The sequence below is a fragment of the Notamacropus eugenii genome, chromosome 1, assembly GCF_028372415.1.
Source record: "Notamacropus eugenii isolate mMacEug1 chromosome 1, mMacEug1.pri_v2, whole genome shotgun sequence".
NCBI classification, from domain to species: domain Eukaryota; kingdom Metazoa; phylum Chordata; class Mammalia; order Diprotodontia; family Macropodidae; genus Notamacropus; species Notamacropus eugenii.
In genome coordinates this window covers 374993135-375017861 of record NC_092872.1, presented here as the reverse complement: position 1 = coordinate 375017861, position 24727 = coordinate 374993135, and the positions used below count along the sequence as shown (strand labels likewise).

General features: G+C 40.2%; 1 protein-coding gene across 3 annotated transcripts in view; it reads right to left on the bottom strand.

Moving 5' to 3' along the window:
* The window catches only part of SH3RF2 (SH3 domain containing ring finger 2), a 167010-nt gene extending 143370 nt beyond the window's left edge, over nucleotides 1–23640 (bottom strand). For 2 of the 3 annotated variants that reach the window (XM_072630651.1, XM_072630652.1), the window contains exons 1-2: nucleotides 23549–23640; nucleotides 21562–22088 (exon numbers count right to left, since the gene is read on the bottom strand). In XM_072630651.1, coding sequence (XP_072486752.1) covers nucleotides 21562–21942 — 381 coding nt within the window. In that variant the 5' untranslated portion in view covers nucleotides 21943–22088; nucleotides 23549–23640. Of the gene's footprint in view, nucleotides 1–21561; nucleotides 22089–23548 lie in introns of those variants that run through there. The other variant, XM_072630653.1, reaches the window with a different exon arrangement.
* Between the last annotated feature and the right edge of the window lie 1087 nt (nucleotides 23641–24727).

The following is a 24727-nucleotide window of genomic DNA, read 5'->3' as shown; positions in this document are numbered from 1 at the left end:
GTGTATACACACAATACACATAAAGTATGTGGTTTCTGTATAAGGCACTAACAGTTGTGATACTAAAGAGTGAGAAGACAGGGTCCTCAGTTTAGTTGGGAGACAGTTTTTACCCAGGAAATTGTTTAAGAAGACTTGTAAACACTGTGTTTATAGCTATGTTCTAAAATATACTTAACTTTTGATGATACTAGAAGCTAAGCATGGTCAGTCTTGGTTAATACTTGGTTGGGGAAACTGTCAGAGAATATTGAGTGCTTTGAGCTTAAAATGGAAAAGCAACATGATATACAGGAGAGAGGGACTTCCTTAGAGTCTGAAAGACTTGGATTCAAATCTTGCCTCTGACACTTACTGGTTCCTAGACCCTGGGCAAATCACCAGATCTCTCAGCACTCTAGTCTAATTGCCTCCAACTATATGCCAATGGCCAGAAATATTCATGGGCAACAACACTTCATAAAGTGAAGTGTCACTTTATACTTTCGGTAACCTAGGCCACTGTTCAGTGAATTATGTTAATACAGAATGGCAGACTGGATCTTTAGATCCCCAAATCTCTTTTCCTTGATGATATCAATCCAAGTAATTGTATGATGGCCAACACCCCATTCCATGTTGTGGAGATACTGCTTAAAGGTAACTGGGTTCTCATTAAAGATAAGGGGAAGGTCACCAGTTTTCATATGCCTAAACAAGCAGATTCCTTTCCAGGTGAAGAGGTTTTTTTCCCATATGCCATTTACTATGCATGAATGATTGGAAATGAACGTCAGTTAGAAATATCATGCGCTTGCTATGGTTAAGCACAAAGCAAAGACATCACCAGCTCTAGTAGAAGTGAATGATTCCAAAGATATCTGGCTGTGGAAGATGTATACACAGTGAGGATAGGAAAAGAAGGGGCAAGGGAAGGGAATAAGTATTTATATGATGCCAATAATGTGCCACGCACTGTGCTAAACTCTTCACAAATATTATTTCATTTGGTCCTCACAACAACCCTGAAATATAGGTGCAATTATTATTCTCATTTTTGGTGCTACTGAGTCATTTCAGTCATGTCTAATTCTTTGTGTTCCCATTTGGAGTTTTCTTGGCAAAGATACAAAGTTCTGCCATTTCCTTCTCCAGCTCATTTTACTGATGAGAGCACTTGGGTGCATCTTCCAGGTTTTCTATAAAGAACTGAAAACTTAGTATAGGGTGTCCCAAAAGTCCCACTGCTTTTTTTTAAATCTCTAATAGTTTAACACTGCACTAAGGCTTTTGGGACACCCTGTATCAGGAACATGAAGTATAAATGTCACTGTTTATGGAGGGTTTGTTTAATCCCAGAGACATGAAATTGTTAAAAAAAATTATAAAATCTTAAAAATTATCTAATGACAGTTATATTAGGTGCTGAGCTTAATTTTATTACAAGAATAAGCAGAAGGTGTGGTCAGGTATTTTATATATATATATATACATATGATGCTGTATGTGAGCTATACATTCTGTGCCATAGGCTTTACTACTAGAGATGTTATCCTTCCCACACCCTCATACCCCCATTTTTATTTGGTAGAGGAGAGGAATGTTGAGGAATAGATTAATTTTGACTTTATGACTCCATCAATTCCTGAGATCAAAGATTTAAAGTTCAAGAGGACCTTTTAAAAAGCTGGAATTCTTATTTAGCCCAACTCCCTTATTTTTCAGGTAAGGAAACTGAGGCATAGAGAAGTTAAATGACTTGCCTAAAGTCACAAAGTAGCAAAACCAGTATTTGAACTCAGATTCTCAAACCAACTCTCTGTAGAACTACCATTTTTCTATCTCCCAAGGTAAAAACTTTGGGGTTTCTCTCTCTCTCTCTCTCTCTCTCTCTCTCTCTCTCTCTCTCTCTCTCTCTCTCTCTCTCTCTGTCTCTCTGTTTCTCAATCACTTACCAAGTCCTGTTGATCCCACCTCTGGAATAGCCCAGAATCTTCTCATTCCTCTTCCCTTTCTATCAGCTGAATTCCTACCCATCCTTTAAAGTCCAACTCAAAAAACTCAAGGAAGACCTCCCTCATTCCTTTAATTGATAAGTGATTTTTCCTCTACTAGGCTTTGCAAAAAAAAAAAAAAAAAAAAGCCAAAAAAACCCTTAGAAAACCTTTAACACCTCTTATATGCACTTACATAATTTTTTAAACCACTCATTTTTTTGGGGGGGTCATATTTCCGTACTATATTATAAGCTGCATAAGGGGAGGGACTCTTGTCTCTTCTAAACTCTTGTAATCTCCCACAAAGCCAATAGCAAGGCTCTGTTGGTAGTAGATGCTAAATAAGTGAGTGTTTAACTGAAAGCTGGGCCTTTTTTTGATATCAGACAGTTAGCTTATAGATGAAATGAGATCAAATCTAAAATCCCTCAAATTAACAAGCATTTATTGAATATCTGCTATGGGTCAGACACTGTGTTAGGCACCAGGATACGTATTCAAAAGTGAGACAGACTCTGCCCTTTTGGATAGATGATAAAACATGTTTGCTGATAAGGGTATATTTGGTGTGCACAAAATAAATACATGGTGATTTCAAAGTGAGGGACCTGACAATTAGAAGAATGGGCAAAGGCCTCTTAAAAGAAGCGACCTTTGAGCTAAGCCTTGAAAACAGCAAGAGGTTCCAAGAGGCAAAGGTAAGAAGGAGATCAGAGGCATGGTTGGAGCCTGCTTTTTTCCCCAATGTAGTCTTTGCAGGCTCCCCAGAAATCAGATTCCAAAAGTAAATCAAAATGATTTTCTGTTATGATTTTCACTGGGCTACATTACAATAAAGTAACAAAGAAGTCTGTATTCAACTTAGCAGGATGGTCCTAGATCCAGACTTCTTATAACTCCTGGTAATGTTCTCTTTTTGGCACAATCAGTGACTCACTGGGCCTTTTCCCTTCCATCTCTCTTCAAAGAATTCTAGTGTTCTAAAAATCCAGAAAAAGGAAAACAAAAAAAAATTTTGAATTGCAAATGATTTTATTTTCTAATAGAAAAAGAAAGGGAAAGAAGGGAAGGGAAGAATTTAAAATTGAGGCAATGAATCAGGAGCCTCCCTGTCAAAATGTAGGCTTCTGTATTTTAGCTCATTTTTATAAGAACCCCAGAGGAAGGGAATATTGACATGGTCTGCCCATGAGAATCACAGAACCCATCCATTTACTTTCCTTTCTGATATGGGAGCCTAGCTGTTTTAGGAGAAGTCTGATAACTTTGCCTTCTCTTTCCCCGAAACGTCATTCCCCAGCTCCTTGGGAGAGCTCTGAGGGAAAGGCTCCATTTTCAACATGTCCATCCCTGTTTATTAGAAAGTAGCAAAAAGGAGACTTGCAGGTGTCTCTCGTCTCATCAGGATAGCTCACTAATATAATACCTTCAACAAACACCCTTCTTGAACATAACTCTGCAGTATTCTATTCTTGCCTCCGGCTTTGTGCTTCTGCCTCATTGCCTTGGCAACAAATTAAAATACTTCTATGTGTTCAGTAATATCGCCCTTAATTTTGCAAAACCAGGGTAACCGGATCAGAAGACTTCAGGAGGCAGTGCTTTTGCTTTCTTCTCTCTATCTGGTGCCTTTCTGGTTTGGCTTCTTTTTTTTTTTCCTGTTAATTAACTTTAAATCCACGACAAGCACCTACGTGCTGTTTCTAGCCCACTTGGCTGCAAGGCAGAAAACACCCTTTTTCATGGGGGAAAAGGTGAAAGCTTGAAAGGGTGTGCTACTGCAGACCCACAGACAAAATGGTGGATGTGCGGCAGTCTGTTTCCTCTTCTTTGTTGCTAAATGATGCTGTCAAGGGCTCTGCAGTATTTTAGGTGGACCTGGATTCAGCAGACCTAAACTGAAGCCTTGGCTCTACCTCTCCTTGGCCTTGTGAGAGTCAATGTATCACTCTGATTCTTAGTTTCCTCAGCTGCAAAAATGGGGAGAAAAACACTTACACAACCTCCCTCCCTCCCCAGGGTGTTAGTGAGAGCTGTTGGACTTGGGAGTCAAGAGGAGTCGAGTTCAAATCTCTTCTCTGATACTACCTAGCTATGTGCATTTAGACATGTCACTTAGCCTCGTTTCCTCATATTTAAAATGTAGATTTTGATACCTGTACTATAGTATTTCACAGGATTGTCTCATGAGGATCAAGTAAGATAATATGGTAAAGTGCTTTGCAAACATCACAGCATTATATAAATGTCAATTCCTATTATGGTAGGCAGTGTGGTATATATAGTAGCTAACCATGGAATCAGAAAGGCCTGGGTTCAAACACCATCTCAGATACTTGCTGGCAGTCTGTGGGATCTGAGGCAAGTCATTTAACCTCTCTGAACCATAAAATGGGTTATTGTAAAAGTCAAATAAGATAATACATGGAAAGTATTTTGAAAACTTTAAAATGCTACAAAATGTACACTGTTATTAATAATGTATGTGAAGGTGCTACATAACTGTTAAGTCCTATATAAATACCAGCAGACATCATCATCACCATTATTTTTTATGAGACTGTGGAGAAGAATATGACCATGTCTTTAGACAAGATGAGGACAGGATGGTTGGGGAGTATCTCCTGGTGACGTGAATAGTTCTTTTTCTTGTCACACTAATGATGGTAGTCAAAGTTGAGCACAGAAAAGAAAAATGTTATTACCACATAATATGTGTCAATTTTGGTTTTAGTTGTTTGCCTCAAACATGCAAATATTTACCTTATTTTCTCCTGCCCCAAGGCTTTCTTGTCAGCATCTCAGGGAAGAGTTTGGCATTTAATGTTATAAATTTTCTGCCTTTCTCTTCTTTACTATTACAAACTTCATTTCTTCTTAAACCTTCCAAAATACTACTCTCTCTCTCTCTCAGCTGAGGAACCCATTTTGTACTTTACTGAGACAGTAAGAGGCCATTTCTCATGAGTTTCCTCCCCTACTTGACATCTCAAATCCATTTACATCCTTGTCCATTTTTTCCCCCTTTACTCTAGTGGCTAATGATGAGTCAGCCCTTCATGGCAAGAATATCCCATCCACCTGTACAGTGCATCCTTTCCCCTTCCATCTCCTCTAGTATATTTCTATCATGTTCACTCTCCTTCTCCTACAATCTTGAATATCTCCCTCTCTCCAATCTTGAATATCTCCTTCCATTCTGCCTACAAATATACTCAGCTCTTCCCATCCTTAAAGAAAAAACAAAAAATAAAACAAAAGAAAAAAGCTTCCTTTCAATTTCTTGACCTATATTCCTCCTTCTCTTCACAGTCAAATTCCTAGAAAAAAATAAGTTCACTGCCCTTACTTCCTATCTTCTCACTCACATCTCAACCCTTCAAAGTTTGGCTTTCAGGGTCATCACTCAACTGAAACTTGACTCTACAAAATTACCAACAATGTCATATTTTCCAAATCTGATGGCCTTTTTCTCAGCTTTCCTCTTTCAAGAATGTCTCTGCAGCTTTGACACTGTTGATCTCCCTTACTCTTCTGGATGCTCCCTTCTTGATGGGTTTTTAGGACACTGCTATCTCATGATTTTGTACCTGCCTGGTTGTTCCTACTCCATCCACATTGCTGGATCATTATCCATGTCCCATCCCGCAAGGTGGGTATACTCTGGAGTTCTGCCCTGAACCCTCTTCTTTCTCTCTAACAGGGGTTCTTAACCTTTTTTTGTGTAAGGGACTCTTTTGGCAATCTATACAACCCATCTCAGAATTATTTTCTTCAATGAATAAAGTAAGATAAATAGGATTAAAATAAAACTAATTATATTGAAATATAGCCATGCAAATAGTTTTTTTTAAGGTTCATAGACCCCAGGAAAAGAACCCATTCACTATTCCTTATATGTCTTGATGATCTCATCAATCCCCTTGTGTTCAGTTATCATCTATGCAGATGACTTTCAGATTTATATATCCAGAATCTCTCTGGAGTTCCAGTCCTCTATCATCAGCTGCTTATTAGACATTTCCAAAGGTTGCACAGCCATCTCAAACTAAACATCACAAATAGAGCTCATTATTTTTTACCTCCAAATCCACTGACTTCCAAACTTCCCTGTTTCCACTCTTCTTCTGGTCACTCAAGTTAAAAACATCAGTGTCATTCTCAATTCTTCACTCTCCTCTTCACATATCCAATTAGTTTTCAAGTCTTACTATGCCTCCCTCTACAAGATCTCTTGCATCCATCTCCTTTCTACTCATGTGGCCATTACCCTCAGCCAGAAGCTCGTTGCTTCTCACCTATATTATAATCACCTCCTAATTGGTCTCCCTGCCTCCAGTCTGAACTTCCAGCTTGCTGATTCAGTTTCCTTCCTGGACTCCTCCAGTCCATATCTTCACCTGCTCCTACCTGCTGTGAGGTAGCCCTTCTGAGTCTCACAGACTTCTACTTCTCCAACTGTACAAGGCTGGATCCTTGTAGAAAGTATTGAACAGTTTAATCACCTGCCTCCCTCAACATATCTTTTCCTTCAAGGGACATACTCTTGTCTGAGACTCAATTTTCAGTGGTTAGCATACTCCCACTTCAACATTCTCTCCCCATTCCAGTAATTCTGAATCCCTGTCTGTCATTGTACAAATCTCATTCCCTGTCTCCTACTGCCTACTCCCTTACTCCCACCACCCTCAACTCTACTCCTCAAATGACTCATTTCAGATCTATGGGCCCCTTCCACTGTGCTCTTTGGAATTTCTGCTCTATAGTGAACAACCTGCTTTCATCTTACACCTTTTACTTTTCCATTCCCTCAACCTCCTGGCTGTCACTGAGACGTGGCTCTCTATTGATGACATAGCACTGCTGGACAGCATTTCTAGTAGTGATTGAGCTTTTACTCAACTCCCTGATCATGGTAGGAAAGCAGAAATAGTCTCTGTTCTCCTTTGCCACTTCTGGACTCTCTACCATTATCACTGGGTAACCTCTCCCCCTTTAAGCTTTATTCAATCTAAACATCACTCAATCAAGATTCTAGGAGCTGTTATCTATCAATCCCCAGGATATTCTTCTTTCTCAAGGAGTTCAGTGCCAGACTCATGGTCTTTTAACCTCACAGTCTTTTTACCCCAACCCCTACGCTTCTACTAGGAGACAGCAACATATATATTGATATTCCCCCAAATTTCTTAGTTCCTCAATCTACTCAATTTTTATGACTTACCCCTCCACTCTGCCTCAACTACACACAGAGACAGTCATACCATTAATCTCGCCATCACCCACAAGTGTTCCACTTCCATGTTGGTGAAATTCCAATTTCCTTTATCTGATTATAATCTTTTATCATTTCATCTTTCCCTCTCCTTCATGATCCCAAACTTGTTCTTCCTTAACATGACTTCCAATCCTTCCACCCTTCAGTTCTTTCCCGTACCATCATCCCCATGCTGTTTACATTCTTCTTCCTTCCTATCTTGATCCTTTGATGAACCAGTTCAACATGACATTATCTCTAGATACAAATCCCTTGCCTCTTTATCCCATCATGGATCATGCCTTGCCAAATTCCAACCCTGTATTCAATCTTCTGCCTTTGCTGTTATTCATGTCCTAACAAATAAAGTTAAGAAAATCAGGAAATCATTCTGACTGGGTTCACTACATATGTAAACATACTATCAGCTGGGCCCTCATTGCAGCAAAGAAATCCTTTCCTACCTCCCAAATCCAAATGACCATAGCAGGTATTTGAAATCTTCTCATCCCTCTTCAAGCTTTCCGTGGCACCCCCTTCCTCCACTATTTCAGTTGAGGATCTTTTCTCAAACTTGACTGGCACTCCCTTTTCTCTCTTCCTCATCTCTTATCACTCAGTTGTCTTTCCCCACTATCTCCTCCTGCACTTTGGCCTCACATGAAGAGGTAGCCCTTCTTGCTATGTGTACTTGTTTTCTCCAGCAGATTGTTCCCTTTTCTGATCTCCAGTCTTACCACTTTCACTCTCTCCCTAAATACTGGCTGCTTCCCTGCTGCCTACAAACAAGTTCATGTCACTCACTTCCTTAAAAAATCTTTACTTCATCTGATCGCAACTGAACTCCTTAAGAAAGCCAACTGTGATTGATGCCTCTATTTCCTCTTCTATCAAACTCCTTTCTTGACTCTGCAGTTATAAGTAAGCCTCCAACCTCATAATTCAATCTGATCTTTTAATTACTAATTTAATACCTTTTTTCAATCCTCATTTGACTTATCTTCAGCTTTTGACACAGTATTTCCCCATCTTCTCCTGGTTATTCTCTCCTCTCCAAGTTTTTGGGACATTGCTGGTTCTCTTTTTACCTGTCTGGTCACTCCTCAGTTTCCTTTTCTAGTCTTCACCTAGGTCATACCTACTAACTGTGAGTGTCCTCCAAGGATCTGTCTGAAGCCATCTTCTCTACTCTCTCTACTGGGGGTGGGGAACCTGCAGCCTTGAGGCCACATGTGGCCCTCTAGGTCCTCAAATGCAGCCCTTTTGACTGAATCCAGACCTCACAGAACAAATCCCCTTATTAAAAGAATTTGTTCTGTAAAACTTGAACTCAGTCAAAAGGCTGCACCCAAGGACCTAGAAGGTCACATGTGGCTTTGAGGCTGCAGGGTCCCCACCCCTGTGTATCTTACTGGGTGAGCTTATCAGCTACCACAAGTTTATCTCTATACAACTGATTCTCAGACCTATTGAATTCTCTCACCTTCCATTCCTTTGTCACCAAATGCCTATTAGATATCTTGAGTTGATTTCTCCAACTCAACATGTCCAAAAGAGAAGTCATTATCCTTTTCACAAAGCTTTGTCTTCTTCTTAACTTCCCTATTGCTAGCAAGGATGTCTTCTTTTCCTGGTCACTCAAGCTTACAAATAAAATGTCATCCTTAACCCCTTATTCATGTATACCTCACATATCCAATCTCTTGTCAAGTCTTCATGTTTCTACCTTTACCACGTCTTTCATATATGTCTCCTGAGAATCCTATAAGACGTCAGCCTGAAAGGGCCAGGGTCTCACATTGCATCCTGGGCCATCTCCAGTCAGCCTGATGAATATCAGCCCACTGGACCCAGGTGGCTCAGGAGAAGAAAGTGAGGTTGGTGACCTTGCACAGCCCTCCCTCACTCAAATCAAAGTCAATTTCAAATCATGCCATCATTTTGATGTCATGGTCCTCTTTGAGAACGAAGAACAACAACACAGAGTCACCATCCTTTATCACTTCATGCCTGGACTACTGAAATAGCCTTCTGGTTGGTTTTCCTGCCTCAAGTCTCCTCACTCCAATCCATCTTCCATTCAGCTGCCAAAATGATTTTCCTGTACCACAGATTTGACCTCATCATATCCCTCCCTCCTATGAAAATAAAATTCTAGTGTCTTCCTATTACCTTCGGGAACAAATATTAAAACCTTTCACAACCTCTCCCCTTCTTCTTAGTCTTATACTTTTTTCCCCTACACATAGTCTATGATTCAGTGAGACTGGCTCTCTTTCTGGTTCTTTCACTCAATCTCTAGACTCAGTACCTTTTCACTTGCTCTTCTCTATACCTGGAATACTCCCTCTCTTCACCTCCAGTTCTTGACTTCCCTGACTTCTTTCAAGGTTAATTTCAAACCACCTTCTGCAGGAGGCCCTTCCCAGCCTTTCACTCTCTTTTAGCACCTTTCATTTACTCTGTATATATTTTGTTTGCATAGTTGCTTGCAAGCTGTTATCCCTGAAGGCAGGAACTACTATGCATTTGCCTTTTTTTGTGTCCCTGATATTAGCACAGTCATAGTAAGCACTTAATAAATGCTTGTTAACTGACTGATTAAAGCATTGAGTAAATGCAAACAATGATGATGATAACACAGGCAAACACATTTTTGTTTTCTAAAGCCAAAATCACAGAATTCATCTAGCCCAAGCCAATAGTAACTGCTGAAAGACTAGGATTGAGCACTTACAAATGCCTCATTTTCCCCAAGATATTCAAATTCAATTAGACTATTATTAATGAAGTATCTAATAAGTGCAAGGCACTGTACCAGGCATGGGAGACCCAAGATGTAAAACAGTACAATCCCTTCTTTTGAGGAGCTTACCATTTAATTGGAGGATAGGGCATAGACAAAAATAAATATGGTAAAATGAGATGGGGCAAAGGCGAAATATAGACAAAATTCTCTAGAAGAATTTGAGGAGGGAGCGATGTCTTCCAGTTAGTTCACAGCTTTTAGGAATAAAATGAACAAAAGTTAGGAACCAGGTTCTTTTGGAAATATTTAGCTATGCCAAACAATAAGAATAAAGAAAGTCCAACAAACAGTGGAATGCTAAACTTTGTTACATGTCCATTCACATTACTGATCAAAAACTTTCCATGATGGCTACCCACTATCTCCAGAATAAAGATCAAACAAACTCCTTAGAATCACATTCAAGGCTCTTCACAACTGGGCACCACATTCCTTAGTCTTATGTCACAGTGCTCCCTCATCACATTCTACATTCCAACCAAACTCTATTACTTTCCGTCCTCCAAATATGGATCGAACTCTCTTCATTTGTGCCTTTACTGATGTTGTTTCCTAGACCTCAAATACTCTCTCCTCACTCCTTCACTGCCCCCAGTGTCCTGTAGGTCTCTGCTTCCTGACATCCTCTTTATGCTTCCAGGCCCTGCTAAAATGTAGTTTCATCTAGATAACTTTCCCTGATTCACCTGGCTGGAATCAGTGTCTCCTTCATTTGATATACTCTCATGCATTATAGTCATCTGTATACTAATTTCCCTGATAGATGATAAACTTGTGGGAGGAAAGATGTATGTTTATTCATCTTATACTTTTTCCAGGGCCTAGCACAGTGTATTACACACAAGTGGCACATAATAAAGGTTTGTTGAATGTATGAATGAATTTCTACCTATCTTATGTCATCATGTGTTAGATATTACATGTTTTATTCAGTCCTATTTAACTGAGCTAGTGGTTTCAAATGGTTAGTTGATAGAGTGCTAATGAAACCTTAGACACAGTTTTGAAAGGGAATAAATTATTCTCTGACTAAAAACTTCATCCCTAATCCCAAGGAACCAAGTCTCAAATTCCTCTCGCATGCTCTCAATGTTGTCTTTACTTACAATGAAATCGCAGACTTGGGTTATCTGATTATTTAATGTGACTATTTGATATTTGTTAAACACTACTTGCTAAACTATTTTCTTAGGTAAATTTGCTTGGATGAATTCAAGCCTAATTCTTTAAAGAGTGGGAACTCAAGTGAGGTGATGGGAGGGGAAAGTTGACATTCAGAACTTCTTTTCACTGTGGCAGGCCAAAGTGAGGGGTAGAGGATGTCTGGAGTGTACAATTTTAACTACTCACTGGAGAGGCAACATAGGTTGTGGATACGGAGATGGTATCAGAGTCACAAAAACCTGGGATCACATACCACACCTGACACATATTGCCTGGGTGAACCTAATCAAGTCACTTAGCTTCTTATTATCCTAGGCATCTCTCTCAAATTACATATTGGAGAGTAGCTGCAAATCTACATTGGTTGAGAAAGCATCTTCATTGAGGACTATACTTACATCGATGTAGATTCAGGCAAAAAATAAAACAGAAACAAAAGGAGATGGAGAATTCATTCTCATTTAAAACATTTTTAAAAACCATGTTGGTTTTAAGTTTTTATTAGATGAGAGGAATAGGGATCATTAAGTCTTTTGATATTGGAGTATATCAGTTTCTGTTTCAAACTTGATTGTAAGTTCTTAAGATAAACAGCTCCGTCCTTTGTGTCTTTTTTTCTTATTCTGACTGACTGAGTGACTGAATGTCAGTTAACTGCACATGTAGTCATTCTCCCATCAACACCAATAGGGCAAATAAAATACCAGGCTAAATACTTTCCCATATATATCTTAGCATTTCCTCTCTTCTTTGGACTAACAATTCATGAACTAACAATTCATGGTTTGAACTTGGCCCACAATATTCTTTGAATGTGATGTTCATCACCCCCAAAGCCATTTAATATGGTGATTTATGATAAGAATATTTCTATGTCACTAAATGCTTTTATGATTATCACAGCATGCCACTCATTACCCACGTAGATGTTTAATGACATGACTCATGAGAAATGTATTTACACAGGAAAAATTATTCCATTATTTGAAGCAAGCATGTGAACCCAAAGTTTGCCATGGTTTTGAATGGAAACTGAGATGAGATGAGTGCCAGGGACTTTAGGTGAACAAAGCTAAAATTCAAGCCCAGGGAAACAAAACAACTCTGTTTCTCTTGGGATCTCCAAAAGATGGCACCTATTTTCAAGACAGGACTTGTTACTTATCTGCTGGCTTTAACATAATCTACTGGGGATTCATATGAGACATCCCAAGCTGGCAAACTGGGAGTTGATTTGGAATATGAACCTGGTACATATCACTGAGATACAGTCTACAAGACTGTAACACACCAACATTGACTTTGGCCTCCCTTCTCTCTTCCCTCTTCCCTGACAACCCAAGGGACTATCAGATAACTTGGTGATTTTCATAGTAATGAAAGACTACATCTGTTAGCCCTAGTAAAGAGGAAGGTAGCTCAGTTATCTTGAAAACTAGACCATCTACTTGGACCCATGTTACCTTGTTTGGCTGAGCTGAATTATTCCCCAGTTGTGGACATGGCTGATGTTCACATCTGACAATGTGGAACTAGAGAACGGAGCTTCTGTTGTGGCTGAAGGGATCATTAGGTGAAGCAACTGAGTTTAAGCCCCTGATTAAGGGTAGTAACAACAACTTTAGATTTTCATCAGGAATGGACCTTGGAGGCCAATGAGTTCAACCTAATTTTGCAGAAGAGGAAACTGAAGCACTAACAGCTAACATTTTTATAATGCTCTGAAGTTTGCAAAATGATTCACAAATAAGATCCATTTTATCCTCATAATCTTGTGAGGTAGGTGCTATTATTATAATAATCATTTTATAAATGAGGAAACTAAAGACCCAGAAAGGTTAAATGACATCGTCACCCAGCTAGCAAGTATTGATCTAAACTTAGCTCTTCCTGACTCTAAGTCCAACACCTATTCTACCTTCTTCTCATTTTAGCAGCCCTCCATCATCTGATTCATATTACACAAAGTCCCCTCTCCATTACTGTCTTAGTCCCACAGCCCTAATTCTAGCCAAGGGAATTTCTTTAACGTCATAACTTCACCCCTCCCCTGATAATATCTATCATTTTTTTTTCTTTTACTGCATCTAAAATAGGTTCTTTTCTTTTAGCAAAACACCTCCTTACTATCTATAGAATACATTTCCTCCATGATGCTCTGTCTCTGTGAGTAGAACTTGGTTCTTGTTACCCTACTGCACTATCCAAAAAGGCCCACATACAGACACTCACTTATGTATCCAGGCACAGTGATATGTGTACATGAGAACATGCATCCACATTTGTGTTGTTTAGTCTGTCTTGTCACCACTATTAGCCTTCAAGCCCCAAGCAAGGTTCTCCTCTTCCTTCTTGCTTAACCTCCTACAGTGCATTGAAAGCTGTGCTTGTGATTAGGTCAGTTGCTCCCCACAACTACATGGTATAGTCATCAATTTTGCTAAGATAGCAAAGAAGATAAAATAGTGATAATGCTAATGATGAGGATGATATGTTCTTTGCATTCCAGGAGCCTGGGGCTCTGTATGATACATGATCCCAAAGCCATTATTAGGATTATGCATGCCTCAGTTTGTTAGTCAGCAGCCTCTTCTTTCTCAACTCGAACATCACCTTTTTTAAATTTAATATTTTATCTCTCCCCAATTATATGTAAAAACAATTTAAACCTTTAAAAAAAAATTTGAGTTTCAAATTCTCTCCCTCCCCCTCATTGAGAAGGCAAGCCCTTTGACACAGGTTATAAGTGTGTATTCATACAAAGCACATTTCTATGTAAGTCATCAAACATCGCCTTCTTTCCTGATCTCCCTAGCTGCTAGTGCTTTTCTTTTTCAAATTCTCTTGAATTTATTTATTTTGTATATATTTGTAAATGTCATGTTGTCTCCCCTGATGGAAAACAAGCTCTTTGAAGGTAGGGATTGTTTTGTTTTGTTTTTGGTCTTTGCATCCCATGTTCAGCATAGAGCCTGGCACACAGTAAGCACTTCATAATTGCTGATTCAATGACCAAATATGACCCCAGACGACTCATGAAGAATGCTGCCTTCCTCCTGACAAAGAGGTGATAAACTCAAGATGCTGAGTGATATATACATTTTTAGAACTGGTCAATATGGGAATTTGTTTTCTTTAATTATGCATACTTGTTACAAGGGTTTTGTTTTTCTTTTCTTTTTCCAGTGAGGAGGAGGAAAGTTGGAGGGAGAGAAAATAAAAGCTTGTTAATTTAAAAAAAATTAATTTAGAAATAAAGAATCAAATAAGTAAATGGATTGATATATAGATAAACAATAATTGGATAAATAAGTGGATGAACGCATAGATGAGCGAATAGACAGATAGACAGATAAGTGCTTGTTGACTGAGAGTCAGAAAATCTGGTTTCAAATCCTGGCTCTGCTACTCATTTGGTGTTTGGCCTTGGGCAAGCTGCATCCCATCTTCGGGTCTTAGCCTCCTCCTCTGTAAATGAAGTGTTTTCTCTAACACAGATAGGTACAAATAGCAAAGAAAAATAAAGGAGAATGAATGTGGCTTATTATTTATAACCTTTGGTCCCTTTCATTGGCTTAGCACTTGTCCCAGCAAAGTGCAAAGCTAGACAGTGGCCCACAGAACAGGGTGGATGGGAATGCTCATCAGGATTAAAAAGCTGAGCAAATGCTTTCCCTCCCTCCCTAACCTCATTATGGAATAAAAGAGCACGTGGGCACAGCAATCTTTCTTAAGTGGAAAAACAACAGCAACAACCAAAAAAATGTGTTAGCTAATACCTCCAGTGACACATCAGGTGCACATGGCAGATAATTATACCTGAAAGAGGAAGACCTTCTGCCTTTGCTTCCCCACACTGGTGGAGCTAAGGCTGGCCCTTGGGGATCAGTGTCAGTCTGTATAGCCTGGTGGTACCCTTTGTTTACAGATAAGGGATGAGACAGTTAACTGACCTATTCACCCATGAAGAGAAAAGGCACATCTGTAGTTATGGCCTTGATAATAAAAGAAATGTAATATATTTGGCAGCTCCTTTTTGTTTTAAGTTTCATTCAAAACCGTGGTTGCAAGAACACCGTATTATCTTTTGACCCTAGGAGTACATGGGAATGGAAAGTAATTGGGGAAGTATTTGTGTGTATGTGGGAGAGGTGGGCACAATGTCAGTTTCAGGTAAAATACAACATTACTGGTGCATAAGATTTTTTGAAAACTATTGGTAGACTTCTATTAAGTTTCTTCCCTCAACTCCATATATCTTATATGCCTCTAGTTATTACATGTTGCTTCTCTCATTAGAATACAAGATCCTTGAGGGCAAGGACTATTTTTGCTTTCTTTGTATCCCCAGAAATTAGCACATAGGAAATAATAAATGCTTGTTGACCAAGTTAATGAACCATTTGGGTCTTCCACCTTCTTAACCTCTGTTCTTGCCCTATCTGACATTCTCTTTGTCAAGTTACGTATTCTTTCCTCCTGCACCTGTGTTGCAGCTGGTTCACATTTCATGGAGCTCTTGTTTTTAGGTGTTCTGGATAATTACTGACCACATGCAACCTTAGCAAGAACAAATGTCTACATCACAGAGTTGGAGGGAACAAGTGCCTGAGGTAAAGGGCTTTGGTCATTGCCTGGCTTATGTACAACTACAGCCACCAGATGAAATCCTTGACCTTTCATTCACTTTTACTGGTTTAAAGAACAGCTGAAAGATACTTCTATTCTAGTACTACTTCTAAGACAAAGTCAGATTCCCTGGCTTTCAGGGTGGTAGGTGAGCTGTTGGTTTGTTTGTTTTTTCTCCTTAAGACAGAAAGTATGGCAGGAATGTCTATTGAAGGCATGATGCTGAGGAGCAAAGATAGGATGGTGAGGTGAGTGATAAGTCAGGTGAGATAATGTTATATGTGTAAGTGCATAAAAATCACCTTTGTTCATGCATCAGGAGAAGAGAAAGGTGAAGAAGGTTAATAAAGCTTCTTTATTCTATCATAACAAATGGTCAGTTTTGCTATTTTGCAGGGGATTAGCAGGGTGGTGCTCTACCTCTGTGACTTCATGAGCAAACCTCTTCTACCAATGCATATTTGCAATTGGGCACTGAAAAGTTGAGTGACTTGCCTGTGGTCACACAGTCAGTATGTGCAGGAGGGAAGCAGAACTTGAACCCAGATCCTCCTAACCAGTCCCATAACTACTATGTCATGCTCTTTCTCCCATGACACCATAGCCCTACCTATCCCTTTGTATCAGAGGGAATCTGGGAAAGGGAAGCTAATCAGTGAGGTTTCCTCTAGGAACAAGTAATGCCATAACAGAAGACACAGCATGCCTTAATTTTAGCCAGGGATCTCACAGGATCTTAATTTTGAACTAGAAGGTAACTTAGAGGCCATCTAGTCCAAGTCTCTCGTTTTACAGGTCCAGTCTGTGAGTCTGGAGAGGTCAGTGACTCATCCAAGGTAACACAAGTGGTAAGTGGCAGAGAAAAGATTTGAAGCTTTTCCCTCTGTGATATGCTAATTCCCTAGTCCTTTAACACAAGTGTTAGTTTTTAAGGTAGTGAATACATGCTAACATAAAGAGTCAATCATCTGAATTACTGTGACAAATCATTTGAATTAAAAAAAATGAGCCAGAAATCAATATGTTGGAGGAATCTTCTACTCTGTGAATTATGATGGTTTTGGGGGTTTTTTTTGACACTCACTTAAACAAGGGGTCTTTCATCTGAGTTGGGTAATGGACAATTGATTCCAGAAAGGTATCACAATGAATTCCAGGGAAAAGAGATGGGTTTTAAAGTTCCCATGGCTTTCTGGTAAGTCTGAGATATCCCAAAATTGTCAGCCAGGCTGTTGACTTGCCAAGATGCTTTCAGCTCAGCCATGTCTCTCTAAAGAATAAGAGCGACACAGGAGCTGCTTGGTAACCCTGGAATTATTTGGATGACCTCAGCAGTCAGCCTGAAACAATTGCATTCTGTAGAAAAATACGTGGTCAACTTTCAAGGCTATGTTTTACACAATAGTGCTTGGATCATGTGGAATGTGGACACCTTTGCACACAGGGCTATTCCCTTGTTATCTTGAGCGGATACCATGAAGTGTGAGAGCTGGCATACATTTTGACATAGTAGGTGGCTGGAGAATGGGTTCTGTGCCTATAACTGCCAACCCAGAGATATGAATAATCTTTTTTAAAGGGCTTGAGAATAGCAGGTAAATTAACTCTTTCAGGGTACCAGGCTGTAATTGAATACCTTAAGAGAGTTGTCTTGCCAAAAGGTAACCTGCCTGGAATAGATAATTTACCTTCTATGAGTGAATATTTCACACATAGTATTTTTCTTGTCTTGGCTCACCATAGAAAAAAGTACAATTAGATTTTATTAGTCTCTCCTGCAAGGGCCACATCTCCCTCTAAGTTTTATAGAATGCTTCATGCACTGGCAGTGCCCAATAAATGGTCAATAATAATAGTAATGATGATAATAATCATGTAAGTACCCTTCATCTAAGGCTCTAGAAGTGCTTTGCAAACATTAATTAGGCAAGCCTCACAACACTTCTCTGTTTTTATACTGTCTTGCACCCTGTTACAGATAGGTAAATTAAGACCCAGGGAAGTTATGTGACTTGCCTAAGGTCACAAAACATGTCAAAAATAATAATAATAACACTTGGGATTTATGGAGCATGTCTTCTAAGGAAACACAAAAATATGGTAAAGATAATCTTTGTTAAATATCCTGGAGAAAAGCAGATGGTAAATATTAGTGCCATTTTATAGCTGAGTAAACTGGGGCATTTGTATCTAGTAACTCAGGTTGCATTGGAAACAAAGCCTTGCACCTCCACCATGCCAAAGCAATGTTCTGGCTCCTGCACTGCTCTCATTTTCCTCTTCTGATCATGGGGCAGATTCACTGTTATTTTTCAAGCTTATAGGAACTGTGCCTATTTCTGGTAGCAGGAACAAGTTGCAGAATGATAGCAGAGCACAGTGCCAGGTACAAGTTTGTGCACAACCCCAATTGAGAAGTCAAGATCTAAAACATCAAGGAATGGAGGAGAGAGGTGTTCTAAGACATCATTACCCAGGGGCTGAAATGAGAAGGGTCAGGAGGGAGAAGGTTTGTGTGATGTAGGGCATCCCAGTAAACTAGCTTGGTTGATCTTGGGTACTGAACTGGATTCTAGTTGACAGCTGGGTTTAGTTGTTTCATTCTTATCACAGGAGTTAGTGGTAGTGCAGCCACCACCACCACTTCACATTTTCAGTGGACTCCCATGTAATCTTGGACAAATCATTTAGTTTCCCTAGGCCTCAGTTTCCTCAACTGTAAAATGAGAGAGTTGGACTAGAGGGCCTCCGAGGTCCCTTCAACTTACGATCTATGATCCTGTGAACTTTAAGGTTCCTTAAAGCTCTGAATCTGCGGTCCTGTGGTTATTAACACCCTTTTTTACATCACAACCCCTGGCTGAGTGACCCACTGGCCAGTCACATAATAAAAAAATGTTCGTCTAAAATCCCACCTTCTACAGGAAACTTTCCCTAACTCCTCTTCTTAATTTTCTCTTAAATTATTTCCTCTTTGCCCTGTAATATAGTTTGCTTTGTACAAATTTGGTTGCATGTTGTCTCCCCTGTTAGACTGTAAGCCTCTTTTTGTATACCAAGGGCTCAGCACAGTTCCTGGAACATAGTAGGTGCTTAACAAATGTTTGGGGCAGCCACTGACACAGTGGATAGAGTGTAGATAGAGTGGTTAGACCCACATGAGGTCACGAAGAGTCAGACAGGACTTAACAACAACTCCAACCATCATAACTTACTCCATAAATATTGCTGAAGTGGAGGAAAACCAGGCTCCACACGGACTTCTAATACCTAAGTTCACATTTCAGTCCCTTGAGATATTGTGCAGACAGCACTGGACTTGGAGTCAAAAGGATATTGGTTGGGATCTGTTTCTCACTATCTCAATGACCCTGAACAAATTATTTAATTAACCTCTACTTTCATTTATATATTGAGAGGATTATGTGATATAAACTCTGAGGTCTAAATCTATGATCCTTTAAGAGAAAGAAGTGGTGAAGTTTCAAAGGCACCAAGTTCTTTAAGCAGTTGATTTGTTGACTGACCCCTCATCAATTCAATTCAATAAACATTTGCTTGTTTGACTTTTCCTGACTCCATTTGGGGATTTCTTGGGGAGTGATCTGACATTTCCTTCTCCAGCTCATTTTACAGGTGTGGAAACTGAGGCAAATAGGGTTCAGTGACTTGGCCAGAGTCACACACTATTGGAGAACAGATATAAACTCAGGTCTTCCTGATTTCCGTCCCAGTGCTCTATCCAAGGAGGCACCTAGTCACCTAAAAGTCATGGTAGACTACTATGAAGACAGCCACTTAAGCTTCTGAGGGTGATGACATTTGGACTTGGTTAGGGATTTGACCCTGGGTTTGTGTAAACCTAAGAGAGAAATTTCTCCATATACAGGTATGCTTGATTAATGTGTGCCCTCCCCCTTTTCCATTTCTCCTCCCCCCACCCCTCAAAGTTGGGTTCTAACTTTGTCTGCACCATCACTTAGCTGGGGGGAAGAAAGGAAAGGCAAGCAGCTGTTTGGAATGTGAGTTTAAACCCACCAATATCCACATAAGCCCACAACTAAAGAATTTGCACAGATTTCCCTCTCTTCCTGCTTTCCTTTATGAAATTTTACATATGTATCACCACAATGAAGTTAAATAATACAGAACTAGGTTCTCAGAGGAACTCCCTCTTTCCTCCCCACATACACACATACTTCTTAACGCTGGGTGGTAAATCTCAGCTCTCCAGAGACACAGTGAAAGAAGCTGTCTAAGTAAAACCACCTCCCTACTCTCCCTCATCTTGCCCACTGAAGCACCAAGTCGTGATTGACTGTGCCGCTGTTATTAAAACTCTCTTGCTTTCATTATTTCACAGCTGCTTAGTCTGCCCTTGCATTCTTGTTTTCTAATTAGGCCAAGTAAATCAGCTATCATATGAGCTGGCTACAGTCCCTAGGTCTACATCAGAAGAAACTCCAGCATGCTGAGTTCAGGGGTAAAACTGTAAATATTCTTGTTATTTCCAAGGCACACTTCTTTTTATAAAGATAAATCCTTTATAGACTGTCCTGAGATAAGGAATATGCAAGAATAGTATAAAGTTATGATAATGCCACCAGGCTGAGACAAAAATACATACTTATAGCATAAGAAGTTTAAATATACAGAATTCTGTGGGCCATTAATATTTTTAGTTGTTTTTTATGACAGTCACCAACATGTCTTTATTTAATAGTATATAAATTTCCAATGTAATACTCATCTATTATACTAGTAATAATCATAATAATAATAATAGTATTTATATAGTGTTTTAAAGTTTACAAACTTTCTGTTAACTCATTTCATCCCCACTAAACTCTGTGAAGCAGGAGTTATTATTACCCCAATTTTACAGATGTCAAGGCATAGCATGGTGGGGGTAGGTAGATCAATAAATCCATTTTCACATATTTTTCCTGCCTCATCCTTGAGATTTTAATTTCTTGATAATTTTTAGCAATTATGAATGTGCATTGTCATAATTGCATATTATGATTGGAATAAAGGGATAGGTTGGGGCGAAAATCTAACTAAAACTGAATCTGGAAACTTTCCTGAACCTCGAAGACAAAGCAGTTTAAAAATGTCCCCTTCTTTTTTTAATCATGTTTCCCCACTTATTGGTTTTGTTCCTTAAGAGCAACAGTGAAAAGTGTTTTAAAAATATTGTTTAAAAAAAATCCATCTCTATTACTTCCTGGAGCAGAAGAACCTGGAAAAACCAGAAATCTATAAAAATACTCTAGAAGTGGGCAGGTATAAGAAGAGTTCCTAGACTGTTTGTAGAGTTTTGGAGATACTTGGGATCTCACCAAGTTGCACAGCTAAGCAAAAAGGATAATAATAGCTAGCATTTATATAGAGATGCAAGATTTGTAAAATACTTTACAAATATTATCTCATTTTACTTTTGCAACAACTCTGGGCGTTAGATACTATTGTCATCCCTATTTTACAGATGAGGAAACAAAGACAGACAAAAGTTAAGTGACTTGTCCAAGGTTCCACAGCTAGCAAGTATCTGAGGCTGGTTTTGAACTTGGGTCCATCACAAAAATAATAAACAGTAAGTAAATTCACTGAAGCCAGAAATTTTATGAGAAGTGAAGACTCAACTAAAATCAAGTACTCCTTAGCCATTTGTATTTCACAATCCAGTCTTCGACGTGACAGTATATCAACAGATACTTTCTTACCCCATCCATGTGGATTCGGGCATTGGGAGTCAGTCGGTATGGACTGGGCTGCGAACCTCTGGGATCTGTCCTGGTTTTCCTGCTTGGGTCCTGAGAGGTCAGTATGCCAGGTCTTCGAATGGAGCCCATTCTCACCATGCTCTGACCCGATCGGACGCCATCCAGGAGACGCACCAAGAGCAAGTTGGCTGGGAGCTCCTCAATACCACAGAAGACAAGGGTTCTGCATTCTGGGCACCTCAGTTCCTTGCGTGCTTTGAATATCCTCTGTAGACATGGTTTACAAAAGGTGTGCTGGCAGGGGAGGACTTTGGCTGTGACATCGAGCTTTTCAAAACACACGGGACACTCCAGAAGATCAAGTAACGCCAAATCATCCATCTTATTTTAAAACTCCAATCCTGGCCTGAATGGACAGAGTCCACATGGTAAGGTGACCTGAGACAAGAGTGGGGGATGGGGGAGCAGGTCAGATCAGTCCTCAGGAGAACACCAGCTGGGTCCTGGATTTCAGAGAACCTCGATGTCTGAAGAAAAAGAGAGGACAAAAAATGTGACTGCTTTGAAATGTATCCCACCTACAATGTGAAGCAGTGCCTCATAAGGCAATTTGCAAGCGTGTACTTTGTTCCCGGCATCTAAGTTTCAAGTGAGTCGTGATTTAGTAATAGCAGGTACAGCATTGCCTCTCAAGCCTGCAGCAAGAATCTGAGGGGGGCTTTCAGTTGGGTGACAAGTAACCGGAGTTTTAGAGGGAAAGCCAAAATCCAAGGTGAATAATTCATATTGAAGTGTCTATGCTAATTCCTACCTGTAGATGGAAGCTAGAGGTGGGTTGGGAAGTACAAACCTGCCTCCGTCTCAGTTCTGAAAACTTTTAACTCACAGCAGAATCAAAACCTCTTGGAGGATATAGATCTATGACCTTCTTTCCTCATTTTTCTAGGCATGTGTTTGATAATAAGAGGCAGCTTGCTTTAGCAGATAGTGGGCCAATCTTAGTCAGGCAGTCCTGCCTTGGATACAAACTCACTTTGTGCCCATGGACACATGGCATTCTATTGGGGTAGGGTAGGGGAAGCATGCAAATAAGTACAAAATAATTTGGAGAGAAGTGCGTTATTAACTGAGGGATCAGGAAAGGCCTCTTGTAAAACTAAATTACTGAGGAATTGCCAGTAAAGGCTGTTTCCACATCCGGAGTCCCTCACGATTCTGCCCTTCGGATCGTCTCCCCCGCCCCCCAAAAGTTAATTACAAAGCAATATAGTATGCAGTTGTAAGGTTAGCATCTTTTAAATACGTTAAATACGTTTCTTGAATGAGATTTCTTAGCAATGCATGGGAAACCTTTCACCTAGCAACCTGCTTCAATTACAGTTTTACCCCACACTGCAAACTGGTCACTTTAAGCCTCCCTCTGCTTACTTAGCACGATTATCTAAGACAACCGCAGAAGGCAATATTCCTCCCACAACGGGAAGTAACTGAGCCTGTTTAGCTACTTTGACAACACTTGTTTTAACTGAAACAGAAAGGAATTCTGGACTGTTGGCCACAACTTGCAAAAAGCAAGCCGAGTCCAGAGTTCACAGGTGTGATTTCGTGTGTGAGTGTGTGTGTGTGTGTGTGTGTGTGTGTGTGTGTGTGTGTGTCTTGAAAGTCAAAATCCCAAGCCTCAGAAATCCCGTCCTTGCTCCTGATGGGCGTAATGGCCCTCCCCAACTCGCTAGGGCTAAGTCTCTCTGAGAAGTCCGACGCTTGTCACGCAGACTAAGCCAGGCTTCAGCGCTGGTGCCTACTGAGTAATTCTTGGGAAGGAGGCGAAGAAAGGGTGGCGGTCAGCCCCCTAGCAGCCAGAGAGACCTTAAATGCAGAGTTGGCTCTGGGCACTCCCACTGCTCCCCCGCTCCCCTGCTTCCCTCAAAGATGCCAGGCTCTGGCTCGCTCCCGTACGCAGTCAGCTCCAGCCGGAGCCTGCACTAACCTCACGCCGCTGACCTTTGCCGAAGAAGCTCAGCCCCAGTGTCTCGTGTCTTCTCTCCGAGCTGCAGCCGCCTTGAAAACTTTAACAACTATGTATGTTACTCATTTGGATGGCTCGGCTTACTCATCCAGCTCTGTTAACGCTTTCGCCGCCGGGCTGCAGACGCTCGGCAGGTTTCGGGAGGAGGAAGCACACTCCCTGCGGCGCAGCCCATTGTTTTTTTGCCGCCCTGCTTATTTCTGGGAAAAGGCGAGATTGGGGAACAAGATTAGGAGGGCGTCAATAACAGCGAACCCCCGGCACAAAGCACGTGTATGGTTTGCACGTTCACCTTTTCCACTCGCTAGTCTAAGAAGTTGAAACATGTCTCTGTCATGATCAAAGTCAACATCATTCCCTTCATTTGAAACCTTGAACCCTCCTGAAGGTTTCCTCAGAATGACCCCCACCCTCCCCTAATCCCTATTTGTAATAACATAAATGCACGTCCAGGATTTGACCCATCATATAATTGCGCCAGCTGGAAGAGATCTTCCAGGTCAGCTTGCCTGATACTTTCATATCCAGATGAAAGACCCAAGAGAGGTGAAGTGACTAGTTCACGGTCCGTAGTTAATGACAACTGGAACTAGATCCAAATTGTCTTTACTTCCAGCTCAGTGCTTTTCCCATATTACACGCTCTCACAATATAACATTATAATTCTTCCATTGTTTAAAAAGTACATTAAGATAAATACATGGGAATAGACAATGGACTAGGGTGGAGTGGTTATTTTAGTTTTTCAAACTTTGCCCAATGTTGTTCTGAAAAATATCCACCCAAAAGAAAATGTATTGTAGATATGGAGTAGAACCTGAATATTTCTGAGCATAACTTTTTTTTTTTTTTTTTTTTTGGTTAACCACTTTTTGTTGTTGTTTAGTTGTGTCCAACTCTCTGTAATCCTATTTGGGGATTTTCTGGGCAAAGACACTACAGTGGTTGCATTTCCTTCTCCAGCTCATTTTACAGATGAGGAAATAGAGGCAAACAAGGTTAAGTGACTTGCATAGGATCACACCGCTATTAAGTGTCTGAGGCTGAATTTGAGCTCATGAAAACAAAGTTTCCTGATTCTAAGCCCAATGCTTTATCCGCAGTGCTACCTGGGGGTGCAGTGGATAGAGAACCAGTGCA